Genomic DNA, 13,415 nt, shown 5'->3' on the forward strand with positions numbered 1-13,415 from the left:
ACCACTGGTTGGGGCCTGAGCGAGTACTGGCATTGTATTCCAGCAAGCCTCAGGATGTCCTGTTGGGGGTAGGGGTTGGACAGAAGAGTAGGAGATGTAACTGCAAAGGGGAATTGCGTGCTTTGAATAGTGGTGGCTACAGTAGCTGGGCTGGGGTCGAAAGAGGCTCTCAGGGCCCCATGGACATTGGAACCAGTCAAAATCCTTTCTTTTTTTTTTTTTTGCACCTTCCAACAGCTTTAACACTTCCTGTGCCTGAGTCTGAGCAGGAAATTTTTACATTGGATTTATTTCTCTTTGCGGGATAGAGGAACATACTATTGGACCTCTTGGCATGTTGAAGATATTTGGACATCAGAAATCGTGTTTTCGTCACCACTTATAGTATTCATTACTAGTGAAGGCGGCTCATTTCTGTTAAACAGGAGGAATGCTGAAGAAAGTTTTGAGGTGGGTTATTGGTAGTTTTGCCAATTGTAGCAAAGTATACCACTCTGACAACTCTTTATGTACCTGTTTTTCTTAGGCGTTAATAAGTGGGTGCTCTTCAGTTTTCATTATAATGCATATATGGCACATTTTGGAAGACTATTGAAAGCGGTCTTTGTTACAAGTAATGTTAATGTAAATTAGATAAACAAGTAAATAAGTTTGGACTCTTCCCAACTTGTCAAAATCTCTCTCTCTCTATTTAGGTTACAAAGACAATATTCACAACTGAACCTTCCAAAACAAAGCCATCAGAGAAAGCTCAGTAACCAAAGGCAGTAGGTTTTCTATTTAAAATGTCTGTTCCATTTGAACTCTAGAAATCTCCATTGTTCTAAAGGAAAGGAAAGGTTGAGGAAATCATGGAGGCAGCACAGTGGTCAGTGACATCACTGATTTATTGGTTGCTGTTTGGTCTCGTTTTCTGAGCATCTCTCTCCTAGTTTATTTTCTCTCTGCTCAGTCAGGACAGGAAGTTTATTGTGAAGACTGATTACAGCTGTATTTGCGCTGGTGTTTTTCCCCTATTCTGTTCTCAGTCAACGCTGTGTTTAGACTCTCAGCAGGAAACTACTGCCTTCCCAGATTACAGCCAAATATACACAGTGGCAGTCTTTGCTTATCTCTTCTGATTTGACGTACCAAGTTGTTTTTGGGTGCTTCTGAAGGTTTTTCAAATGGCTGCACATTTGAGATACAAAGTGAACAATTACTTAGCTCTCAGTGGGATTGAAGGAGTACTGCATGACTCAAAGAGATTTTTAATGACTCTGTCCTTGACGTCAGGCACAGGATGATGAATCATACAGTGAGATTCATGCCTTAAACATGGCCATATCAATGGCGCCAGCGCAGGATGTCTTCAGTATGCAGGGTTTGCTACAAAAGCTTGACTCAGTCATTCTCATTACACTTTAACAGGGGTGAACTTTAAGGAGGTGAACGAAGAGAACAAACAGAAGCTTTTCGGAGAGATCTACACTGCTATCGACACATTGGCATTCACCTTTGGCAATGTGTAAGTATGATGTCATCGCTGTGATTCCCATGGTTCATTTCAAACTGCAGATTAAATGACTCTATGTATTCTTAATCAAATATGGGTTATTTTCCACTGTATTTTGTTCCAATTAATTCTGGGATTGTGATAGTATATAATCATTGTACATAAATTAGTATTTATAGAGCAAATTTTAAACAACCCATGCAGGACATAAAATGTAAGGTTACATTCAAACAGAAATTAGTAATAATTAGTCTTAAAGAAAGCAATAGAGACATGGACACGTAAAAAGATAAAAAGAAAATATCTGACACATGGTGCTTTTCAAAGTTACCAAAATTACCCTGATTACGTCATCTTATCAATATTTCAAATTGGGCTCACAACTTTACATTTTTAGATTTATATACTAGCGTTGAGGGTTTTGAAAAATGTGTCATTTAGAAGGGGCAGAAGGGATGATATGTTAACAAAGTTGCATTATGGGAAATGTCTGGTCCCAGGTTGTTTGGAGCTGGACCCATGCTAGATATTAAAAATCAGGAGATGTCAGCCTCTGCTCTGTTGATTTTGACCACTCTTTTTTTAATCTGCCTTTTTGGAGCTCCCCCAGCTTCATGGAAGTGCAATGGTAAAATGATCAACTTCACCCTTTCTTAACCCAATGTGCTAATTTGTGTTTTCCCTCAGAGTGTCTGACTTCCTTATGGGAGATGTAGAGAATGGATCAGTGTTGGGGCTCCCCCTGACTAAGAGAAGCAGGGTAAGAAAAGTACATCATTTGTATTGTATAAATCAAATATTCAAATTAATTCCGCACAGCTGAGGAATGAAATTGGCAATTACCACCTTCTAGAACTGAAAATAGAAGGCCAATATGTATTTCTTTAGCACCCACTCATAAACATACATTCATCATTAGTTAATTCAGTGTCTATTAACGCCAGGATGTGGCCCACTGCTCAGGGTTCAGGGGTTAAGCCAGCAAATGCGTGTTGATGCATGTTCCTGAAATGACCTCTGCAGATGATGAATTGATGTTATGTATTGTTGTTTTCCTGCTGTATGTTTTAAAGCTGATCTGAAGAGGAAGTAAGGTTCTGATAAGCTTTGTTTTAAGCAGAGCATACTGTGCCTTGAAAGGAAATTCATCCTCCTTGTTGGTCTTTTTTTCCCCCCGTCTGTCTGTTTTTCAGTCTTTTGAGAACCTCTCTGTGGAATCCGGAGGATCCGGTCCCGAGAAAGATGATCCACCAGGTAAGACGGATCTCTATAACACACAGCTACTGCACTCTGGTGCTGCTCTGTGAAAGTGTCAGGGGAAGAGAATTTTGGCAAATTCGTCAGAAAAAACGTGTTCATTAATCTGTTTTAAGCCTACAGTTACTGCTTTATTAGTGTGGGTTATTTCATTGTTTGTGCTGTGTCACTGCTAGTGGGATATGTGGGGGGGTTATCTAGGGTAAGGGCACAACCCGCTCTCTAGTCTTGATCACCAGTCGCCTTGAGCCCTTATTAATACATCCAGCAGTCGGTCTCCTGTCAGCATTACTTTGCTTCAAATGGAATTAGCTCATATCCTGCTCACCCAAGGTCAGTGTGGGCACTTCTCGCTGACTCACAGTCACAGATGTTGCAAGTTTTACACATGGTATGTGCAGCATGTGTGTTGGATGGGGGTTGATTGCTTGCAGTCATGTATAAGCCCATCTTCTATAACCTTCCACGTGGGATTCCGGTGGTTTTCGTAGGGCCGTCGCCGCCGGTTCGGCCAGAAGAGGTGGACAGGACACTGCAGCGGCAGGACAGTGGGGTGGAGTCAGCATTGCTCTACGCCAAGGCCTGGTCCAAGTACACCAAAGAGTTGCTGGCGTGGGTGGAGAAGCGTCTCAGTATGGGTGAGTTAGGGAACAGGTTGAGGAAGGAAGCAGCTAAGTAGCACTTTTACACTGAAGTCATAAAGTCGGCTATCATGCGTTAGCGTCATAGACCATGTACTTAACTTCAGTACCTCATTACATAGTTAAGTGTAGGTTTTCATGTCAGGATATCTATGAGATATTTTCATTTGCATGTCATGCACATGTAGGGTTTTAGCAACAATATCTTAAATGCTTAACTGGCTGAAAATGTCTTTAGATTAGTCAAATTCTATATGCAGTTTTTGGCCTGTCATTTCGTTTTAGCACCAACAATGTGGGGATTAATCAGAAGCCAATATCCTGAGAATTTTTTTTTTTCTATCACCTGAGTTGGACTTAAATAGTTGGATAATAAAGTCTTATCCAGGCTCAAGGTTGAGTGCACAGTGTGGGAGCTTTTGTTTGGTTCACCGGTTAATGAATGGTTTCAGTCTAGTACTTAGTCACTTGGCCAGTCAACACTATGAAACAATGCTCTCACTCAGGCTGTACAGTACATTTGTTATCATGCATGCATGTTTGTTTAACACATCCCCCCCAGTTAATGCTTTATGTAATGATTCATTTTATAGATTTAACTTATGACTCAAGGACATTTTTTAATGAGAAAATGCCAAATGATTTTGAGGAAGTATTGAGATCCAACAGTTGATACAAAATCCAGCACAATTCACGCCATTGATGAAAGTTCTTAGGCCATTACAAAGGACTGTGTATGTTATTAGATTGAAGCCAACTTTAGTGTGGTCTGTTTGCAGATATCGAATGTGCAAAGAGTTACGCCAAAATGGCAGAATCTGCCAAGACTCTTGCAAGTCAACAGGTGGGTAGATTTTGCAGCCTATTTGACTCACACATCCCAATTTCGCTGCTGTCTTTTAGCTGTTAGGGATTGACGTTTACACTTCCTCCTCTTCATTTAAGGAATTCATGCCTTTCCGTGAGACCTACATGACTGCTTTCAAAAATGACATTGAGTTCAGCCAGCTGGTACTTCACACTGCAGCAGTACTCCAAAGCAACAAATTCATGCAGGTAATCTAAATCAAAAGACGCATTTATCAAATAGCACTTGGTTTTTATAATGAAAACAAAAGGACTTACTGTGTGGGGCTTTTTTGTGTTTCTTTCCAGCCTCTCCTGGCCAGAAAGAATGAGCTGGACAAACTAAGAAAAGAGGTCAAGGAGCAGTGGCAGAGAGAGCAAAAGAAAATGGTGAGTTGGTTGACATAAAGGTTGCATTTTGTGAAGGGCCACACACAAATGCATACAGAATGTAAAGTTGTTTCACTGACCTGTGGGCTCAGTCCAAGAATGCTCTTGAAATGCCTTAGCCTAGTTACACACATGCATACAAATGCTTTGTTTTGTTATGTAGTGATGCAGCCTAGTAAGCTGTAGTTCAGTTTCACCTATGACAGAGGAATGAAAAAACAACAAATGATAGACTGTCCACAGTGTTGCACCATGTGGTGTAATGTTTCTTTATTTGTATATGAACTTGAAATACGTGTATCTCTAGCACGAGGCAGACAGCGCTCTAAAGAAGGCCCGGCTGCTGCAGGCCCAGCGGCAGGAGGAATATGAGAAGGCAAAGGTGTCGACAAGCCGCTTAGAGGAGGAGCAGATCGGAGGAGGAGGAGGTGCAGCAGCAGCCAAACAGCTAGAGAAGAGGCGCAGGCTGGAGGAGGAGGCCCTGCAGAAGGTACAGCATCTCCTCTGTTGGGCCTGTGGCTCTTTTAAGGTGGTAGATTGTAGACGTGCTGAATTAATGTTAGTAATTGGACTTTGAATGTACAGAGAGACAGAAATGGGCAGAAAGGCACAACAAGTATAGTGGGCTGGACTCTGCCTTTTCCACATAGCAGGACCACAAACTCACTCTCTGTTCAAATTGCATTTTATCAATTAAACTATAGCTGGATGAAAATATTCTGTTTGCTGTACATTCAGACAGGCTTAAGGAAATTGTTCTCATGTAACACTAAAGATGGCAGCTAATCTTTCCTCCAATCACCGACAACTAATTCTTGTAGCACTAGTCTGAGCCGATGAGCATCAGAGTCAAATCCCTCATACAAATTAAAGCGCTGAGAATTATGATGAATTGCATTTCCTCTGTTGGCAGGCTGTGGAGGCCAGGGAGCACTGCAAGGCCTGCCAGATTGATGTTGGGGTGAAGAGAGTCGATCTGGCCAGCACCAAGAGTGAGATCATCACCCAGATCCGAGAGATGGTCTCCCAGTGCGACCTCACACTCAAGGCTGTACGTACTGACTTTTCTGCTCTAAATGTCAAACATTTAAAATTCCACCTTGAATATCAGAAATAATTTTCTACCCATGATGAGGTTAATGTTGCTTGCTTCTTGTTGCAGGTGACAGTCAACTGGTTCCAGCTCCAGCAGGCCCAGGTCGTATCCCTCCCCGTCAACCACCAGAGTCTGTGTGAAAATGCCAAACTGTACGAGCCGGGCCAGCGCTATATAGATTTTGTCCGGAGTCTACCAACTGATGGGCCTCGTCTGGAGTCCCACTCCTTTGATTCAGCTGTCACACAAAACACAGGGTGAGACATCAAGATACTGCTTACTAAACAAGACATGGGATCAATAGCTCCTGTTATCATCATGGGGCAAGTGATTTAAGTTAATGGATTGTATTTTAACTTATTGATGATCATTTTTAATTTGTTACAACCATACATTATTATCAAAATATGCAACAAGTCATGAATGAGTTTTTAATTTACTATATCCTATGTCGTACACCTTAATTTCCTAATATAGCACCAAACTCTGTGCCCTAAAAATATCCTTCAAAAATGTGATTAGATAACAAGTGTTAGATAACGAGGCTATTTTGCACAGATATGAATACAGGTGTGCCTTGAGATTTTAGTTTGCCCTTCAGTGTACCTTGGACCCAGAAAAATTGAAAACCACTGGAACTGAGATCTGATTCTTATTATAGATGAATTGTGCTTAAATTTAACAACATCAGCCCCCTTGAGCCGTGTTTCCAGTGCATTGTATGGAGCAACTTGAATTGATGCTCAGTGATATCAGGTACTTTTCCCCAGTTTCGTTTTCCATGGCAGCTTGTGCCCACTCAGTGTACGTGGGATTCTTTTGCTAATCATCAGGGTGACGCATGGTGTAACTGCCATGACGTCATCTTCAAAATGAGACACACAAACAGGAACAATGTAGGAAATCCTTTGCTTTTTGAAATCTTTTCATTGGCAGCCAAAAAGAGGAAAATTTGCACTTTGTTAATAGACCACAGGATTTGTGAGCTGCTATTTTTTTTTTCTAATTTGGTTTAAGTGAATAAATACTTGTGCATCGCTATTTGTGGCCTGTGTGCAGGACATATGTGTCACTCAGGTGACAATTCTAGTGATGATTCTTTCTGACCAAACATTGGTCTGCGGTGTTTTAACTCCACCTTTTTAGTATCTGCTCAGCTCACTTGGGACCTAGACCAAGGTAATACAAGTTATCAAACTCTTGACAATGGGGTGGAAAAAAAAATACGAGTGGAGTTGAGTAGAGCCAAGTCGTACCATGCAGTGGAAACGCAGCTGTAGTCATTTCCTTGATTCAAATCTGAGAAAGTAAACACAAACACTGATAACTGACTTATTTTTGTAAGACTGATAAAGTGGTGGTTCTCAGAGGGCTTCACATTTCGAAACAAAGTTAGTTTAATTTCATTCTGTATTGATTCTTTTTTTTTTTTTTTTAAAGTGTACATTTCTCCTCATAGTGTTGGCAATTATACAGTTATTTTGATGTAAACTGCTTAAACCTTGCATCACAGGAGTCAGTGGAAAGGTGAGTATCTATAAATAGTAAACAATGGTTGTAAATCCAGTGAAGTGAAGTGGTTTGTGGTCCTGGAGACCTCACTGATGAGAGGTGGAGTGACTGAGTGAGTGAGCTTGTTTTGGAAAGCGTAAAACAATTGGGTTGGCCAGGGCTTCCTGCGGAAATGACTGTGGTCACAGGAAAGAGGAGTTGGGGCAGTGGGCTTACCACGAATATCACCAAATCACTGTGAAAGTTTTCAGTAGCTTTCAAAGTATGCACACACACACACTGCTTCTGACAAACATGAAAAACACTGTGGTCAGTGGGTGAAGTTAGTACTACGTTCTTGTGAGGACTTCAGTCAAAAAAGTTGGTTTTCCTTTAGGAGAATTTGTTGACACAGGTTTGTGGTCTCCCACACACATACACACACACACACACACACACACACACACACACACACCCACACACACCACACACCACACAGATGGAAATAAGAGAGTGCTTTGTTCTTGCTTAGTTTTCTCCCACTACCCCCTGCCCCCCAACTCTGATCCCTCTGATCAAAAGAATTCAACTTGGGAGAGAGGAAATGAAATTTTGACACACACACTCACATGCATCGGTCCTCAAGAGGTTAAAAAAAAGACTACTGACCTATTTTGTGAGCTTCAGTAAGACTTGGACTTTAAATAGCAATGGTTGCATGGTTAGTACATTAGCCAATCATCAGTCTGATAGAATGAGTTAATCATCGTTAAACTCTTTATCAACAGCTGTCTTTGATAGTGAGGCTGATCTTGTGATATAGTAATTATTCAGGGAATTGAAAATGAGATGAAGGACTGACAAGCAGATCTACTTTGCAATTGTCTAAAAGGAGAAATGTTAAATTAGACACAAATTCTTGTCTGTGTTATTGGAGGTCTTAGATTTGAATACTGTGAAATTTCAGTATTATTTTCACGGTTGGACAGGATTGAATGAAATGATTTCTCTCACCAGCTACATTTTTTAATCCATATCCTTATTTAGTATTGATGGGTTACTGGTGTTGTATGTTGCATTGATCATAAAGCCCTCTGAGACAAACTGCTCGACAATAGCTGGTTATTACCAGCTATTTAAATAAACCTGACCTAAATACATTTTTAGGATTAGCAATATTCCACCTCAAAATGTAGTGAATAAATTCACAAAATACTGGACATCACAAGTCCAAATGTTATGGTATGTGTTTCAGCCTTCAACAGTTTTCTTCCTGTTGTTTCCCTCCATAGGATTCCTTTCAACAAGTGCTCGCTCAGTGGCAGCCACTCATCCCACAGTAACTTATCACAGGCATCTGTGACCTCTGACCTCCTTGGTGCAGATGATGTCGACAGTCCCATCAGTGCCCAACACACCAAGATCGTGGAGAGGCTATCCAACAGTAGCACTGACATCCAAGGTACGCAGGTCGAATCAGATGGCATAAGCTAGTTTCTACTGGTATTATATTGCACTGTTTAACAGTCTTATGGGGCAAACTTCATCTAAACCCCAATGTTTAGACGGTATAAAGGTTTATCTCTGGTGAGCCTCCTTTTTGGTTCTAACAAACATGTCACAGTAATATGAAAAGGTAAAGGTAACAGAAGATATGAACTGTAACCACTTTCCTTGTTTTGTTATCGGTACATTTCATTTTGTTTTATTCACTCTGCAAGTTGGATCCTTGAATGTGGTAATGAGCTCACAACTTAAGTGGAAAAAAAGCCGTTATAAGTTTCATATGCAAAACATACTGAAGGTCTGGAATGGCAAATAGTCCATTACACTCTGCAGGTTGATTGACCATTAAATGCTCAGTACCATTTATATCATTCATGTCTAGTCTGTCATAAACAAAATATGTAAACATTATGTTTTGGCAACACATAAATGGACTGTAATAGTTTGGCTTTCAGTGTTATTATTTGTTTTGAAACCAGCACTTCGGATTCAGGCCCCATTTCGTCCGTGGGCCTCAGCCAGCCAGGGTGGAGGAATGTGCAGCGACTCGGAAAGTGCTGGAGGGAGCAGCGAGTCCCGGTCCATGGACTCACCCACTGCAAGCCCAGGTAGAGCCATTCAGGCAGCCAGCTTAATTTACTAAAGCTTACCTCAAACTGTGACTACCGCAGTTTAATCAGTTTTGTTCAGCTTTAAATTGTTTTTTTTTTTCAACCTGGGCAAGAACATTATGAAATAAAAAAAATAAACCAGAGCATGTGGAAGGTGTTCCTTTAAATTAAAATGCAAAGGATTTATTAGGCTTTTTGCACTGGAAGGCTCGTTATCAGTTGAGTGGAAGCTATTTAAATGTCCTGAACACATTACTGGCTTTAACCCTTTAACATAAACTGTTGTAATAGATGTGTGTGCTACTAAATGACTCATTAACAGGACAGTTATCTAATGACTGTAATCTTTACCTGTAATCCTCTACTTAAATATTTACATGCCTTGAATCTGAGCTATCAGGGAAATAAAACTTTCTGTCCAATTTTTATGTTTACCCCCTAGTAAGCCTAATCATCTTGTTTCCCGCAACTGTTACGTGACACCAAGCTCTAAGTGTCAGGTTTATAAGTCTTATGTCATTGATAACGAAATACACTGCAGCTGATAGACAGGAGGGACATTTCTCAACACTGACTGTCTTTAGGTGCCCCTGAGGCCTGCAAACATTTTTTTTTAATCTCCATGTTTACCCAGCCTTATTGCAGTGTTTTGTTAAAATCAAGTGGCTTAGCAACCACTTACAGTGGAGGCTCTTTGTTGAGCATTATGCAACTCTGTAAGTCTACAAATTACACAAACGCATCAAATAGTAGTTTCTGGTACAGGTTGGAGCTTGTCAGTGTTTCCTCTGTTGCTGTGCAACATTACGTGTGTCACACTGTATGTGTGACCTATCCTGTCCTGTATTGTAATGTTGGGCCTCTTCAAATTGTCTGTAGTAAAGATTTCCACTGAAGTTAGTGTCATTTCAGATTACGATCATTTGACATGTGTTCGCCTTATCAAGTCAGCTTTCACAGCTGACTCTTAACAACAGGTTATTCCATAACAAGTCACCAAGAATTTATTTTCCCATTCATATTCTGGATCTTCTTGAGAAATAATACAAAAACTTAACAAACTTTAAAAACTGAAGTCATCAGACTCCACATACTTGTTAAGATATGGATTTTTGTAGTTTGCTCCCCAAGACTAAATTTGAATGTCATGATTTTATCATTCTTTGTATTTGTATTCTAAGCCTCACCTAATGCTTATTTTTCACTAGAAACCCCATTCCAGTAGTTGTTGCCAAGTGATTACAGTAATCAAATCAACAACAAATCATTTTTTACCTGAATGGAGAGTCTTTCATTTCAAAAATAAATTTTACTAAAATATTTTTTTACTATCTTGCAGCTGTGTAGTATTAGTATAGTTATATAGTTGTTGTTTTTTAAATGGCTCATTCTTTGCACATTCCACTTGCTGCAATATAACATTAGGTGGTTTTATTTCATAAGCAGATATTTGTAGTTACCTGTGACCCCCTACCCACCACTCCCTATTCCTGATGAGCCTCCTTATTGGGCTCATTAGAAAATCCACAACATCCATGAAATACCTTGAAGAGCATTAATCAGGCAATGAAGGTGTAAATCACCAACAATCCCCCACTCAAAATTGAATTACCAACGACAGTAAACAGCACAGGTGGGCCACACCTTAAAGAGAGTTCTCTCACTCCAGGGCTCAGTACTACTATCCCACTACTGTACATAAACCACTGGCGCTTTGAGCAGAATTGACCTGATGTCATTGTGGAGATGTGGACTAACTGGTGTGTAATGTTTTACTGTTCAGGAGACTTTAAGAGGAGACTACCCAGAACCCCCTCCACTGGCACCATGTCATCTGCTGATGACTTGGATGAGAGAGAGCCTCCATCTCCCTCTGATAATGGTGAGTCCCTCATGTTCTGCATGTATTTTGTGTGTCTTTTAGCTTTTAACTTTCTTAATTTTATCTGTTAAGTACAATCTGTTTTAATCGTGTATGAGAATGAACCTTTTTCTCAATGGGATTCAGAAGTGTCACTACATTTATACAGAAGAAGAAAAAATAAAGGCTTCTGTTTCTTCTTTCTTGTCCTCCACTCTAAAGGTTTAAGTGAGATGATAATCGAAACAGCCAGCTCCCCGGGTCCTTTTAGAAACACCCAGATGTCCAAGGCTGCCCAAACTCACAAGCTGAGGAAGCTCAGAGCTCCATCCAAATGTAGGGAGTGCGACAGCCTGGTGGTGTTCCATGGAGCAGAGTGTGAGGAGGTAACCTTGGTTTCTTTTCTTTTTATTTTGTTTTCGAACAAATGAAACAAAACACGATCCAAACATGATCCTCTATTTGGACCTTAAATGTTAAATGTTTTGAGTCCACAGCATTCAGAGTATTACAAGTTCAAGATGAAGATTGCCAAAGTTTCACAATAGCCTCTTTATCACTCATGGTGAGCGAAAATCAAACAAAAACAAAGGGGAGAGACCACCTCTCCCCTCATCAAAACCTTTGACTAAAGGGAAAAGTTGAAACTGGCTACAGGCTCTCCTCAGAGACCAAGTCCACCAACTGGTCTCAGTCGGGAAACGAGCAGTGGAAACTAAAGACCTTTTGTTCATCTTCCGAGCAGTCGCCTGCATTACCCCTGCACCCCCCACTGTTTATTTTCGATCCAATTTCTTTCCATATTTATTAGATACACTGAAGATACACAAGACCATAACAAAGAGTTGGCTAGGTTATGTAATGCTGGTAGAGACATTGACAAGGGAAGAATGACACTAACTCTGCAGTGTATTGGAAACATTCCATGTTTCTGGTCCAGTGGGTTACGAGAATGAAGCAGTTCACAACCAAGCAACTTTTAGGCTGTAAATAGCTTGGACCAGCAGGAGTTGAGGGTCTGACTGGCTCCAGTGTGAGATATGAAGCAATAAGTACATCTATTGGTCAAGGTCAATTTAACTAAAGATTCGAAATTGGATTAATCACCCAATGTTTTTTTTTTTTTTTTAAACACAAGTTGCAATTACAATCCAGAGAGCCAGTGAATGTGTGAATGTTTGTAGTATTGTTCTGATTGGTTATGTATAATCACTGAACTTAAGCATTATCCTTGTGTTATCTTCACTGCTGCTACCTTTATGATCAAAAGTCCATCTCATCTTTTATGATCTCTGCTTTTCAGCAGTGTCTTAAACTGTCTGATCCTATCAATTTAATAACTGAAATACACATCATCATCATCTTTGCAGTGTTCGTTAGCCTGCCATAAGAAGTGCCTGGAAACCCTGGCCATCCAGTGCGGCCATAAGAAACTCCAGGGAAGGCTCCACCTCTTTGGCATTGACTTCACGCAGGCAGCTAAGAACAGTCAGGACGGCATTCCCTTCATCATACGGAAGTGTACATCAGAAATTGAGAACAGAGCGCTCAACATCAAGGTATTCTAAGCCAGATATGATAGAGGAAGTATTATTGTCAGATCAATAATTGGATAATTACTGTAAAGATATTACCATAAAGTGATTGGTACTATAGATTGCCTCTATTCCACATCAGCTATATTGTTTATGGTGATGTTGGCCACAATTAAAATAGTGTTGCCTCTGACAGGATGTAGCTGCATCCAACATTCTCTCATTGGCTTCACTAAAGAGGGTCCACTGTTATGATCCCAAATTTTACTTCCAACTATATCGTGTTAATATTCTGAAGCTGTTGTTAGACAGTTTTGCCATGCTGATCCTAAAAATTGCAGCAAATTTTCCACTGTTCATTGCATTTTGTCTTTGTGCTGTGCAGGGGATCTACCGCGTGAATGGTGCCAAGTCTCGGGTTGAGAAGTTGTGCCAGGCGTTTGAGAATGGCAAGCACCTGGTGGAGCTCTCAGAGCTTTATCCCCACGACATTAGCAACGTACTCAAACTCTACCTGAGACAGGTCAGCTGCTTTTAAACCTTATCTAACCCTATAACTCCCACCTCTTATCTCATAATCTAATTTCTATTTTTGTCCCATTTGTCTATTTACTCACATAATTCTGGTGTTTCTGTTCATAATTCACTTCCTTGTTGCATTTATTTATTTTTTTTCCCCTCACACT

General features: G+C 40.4%; 1 protein-coding gene across 4 annotated transcripts in view; it reads left to right on the plus strand.

Annotated features, from left to right (window-relative positions):
- The window catches only part of arhgap29a (Rho GTPase activating protein 29a), a 34,559-nt gene that overhangs the window by 18,097 nt on the left and 3,047 nt on the right, over positions 1-13,415 (plus strand). For 3 of the 4 annotated variants that reach the window (XM_037079171.1, XM_037079169.1, XM_037079170.1), the window contains exons 4-19: positions 1,411-1,507; positions 2,183-2,255; positions 2,689-2,749; positions 3,244-3,390; positions 4,173-4,237; positions 4,339-4,449; positions 4,549-4,629; positions 4,937-5,119; positions 5,543-5,680; positions 5,792-5,982; positions 8,509-8,678; positions 9,202-9,330; positions 11,117-11,215; positions 11,417-11,580; positions 12,565-12,753; positions 13,115-13,252. In XM_037079171.1, coding sequence (XP_036935066.1) covers positions 1,411-1,507; positions 2,183-2,255; positions 2,689-2,749; positions 3,244-3,390; positions 4,173-4,237; positions 4,339-4,449; positions 4,549-4,629; positions 4,937-5,119; positions 5,543-5,680; positions 5,792-5,982; positions 8,509-8,678; positions 9,202-9,330; positions 11,117-11,215; positions 11,417-11,580; positions 12,565-12,753; positions 13,115-13,252 — 2,036 coding nt within the window. Of the gene's footprint in view, positions 1-125; positions 451-1,410; positions 1,508-2,182; positions 2,256-2,688; positions 2,750-3,243; positions 3,391-4,172; positions 4,238-4,338; positions 4,450-4,548; positions 4,630-4,936; positions 5,120-5,542; positions 5,681-5,791; positions 5,983-8,508; positions 8,679-9,201; positions 9,331-11,116; positions 11,216-11,416; positions 11,581-12,564; positions 12,754-13,114; positions 13,253-13,415 lie in introns of those variants that run through there. The other variant, XM_037079172.1, reaches the window with a different exon arrangement.

This window comes from Acanthopagrus latus, chromosome 19 (assembly GCF_904848185.1).
Source record: "Acanthopagrus latus isolate v.2019 chromosome 19, fAcaLat1.1, whole genome shotgun sequence".
Taxonomy (NCBI): domain Eukaryota; kingdom Metazoa; phylum Chordata; class Actinopteri; order Spariformes; family Sparidae; genus Acanthopagrus; species Acanthopagrus latus.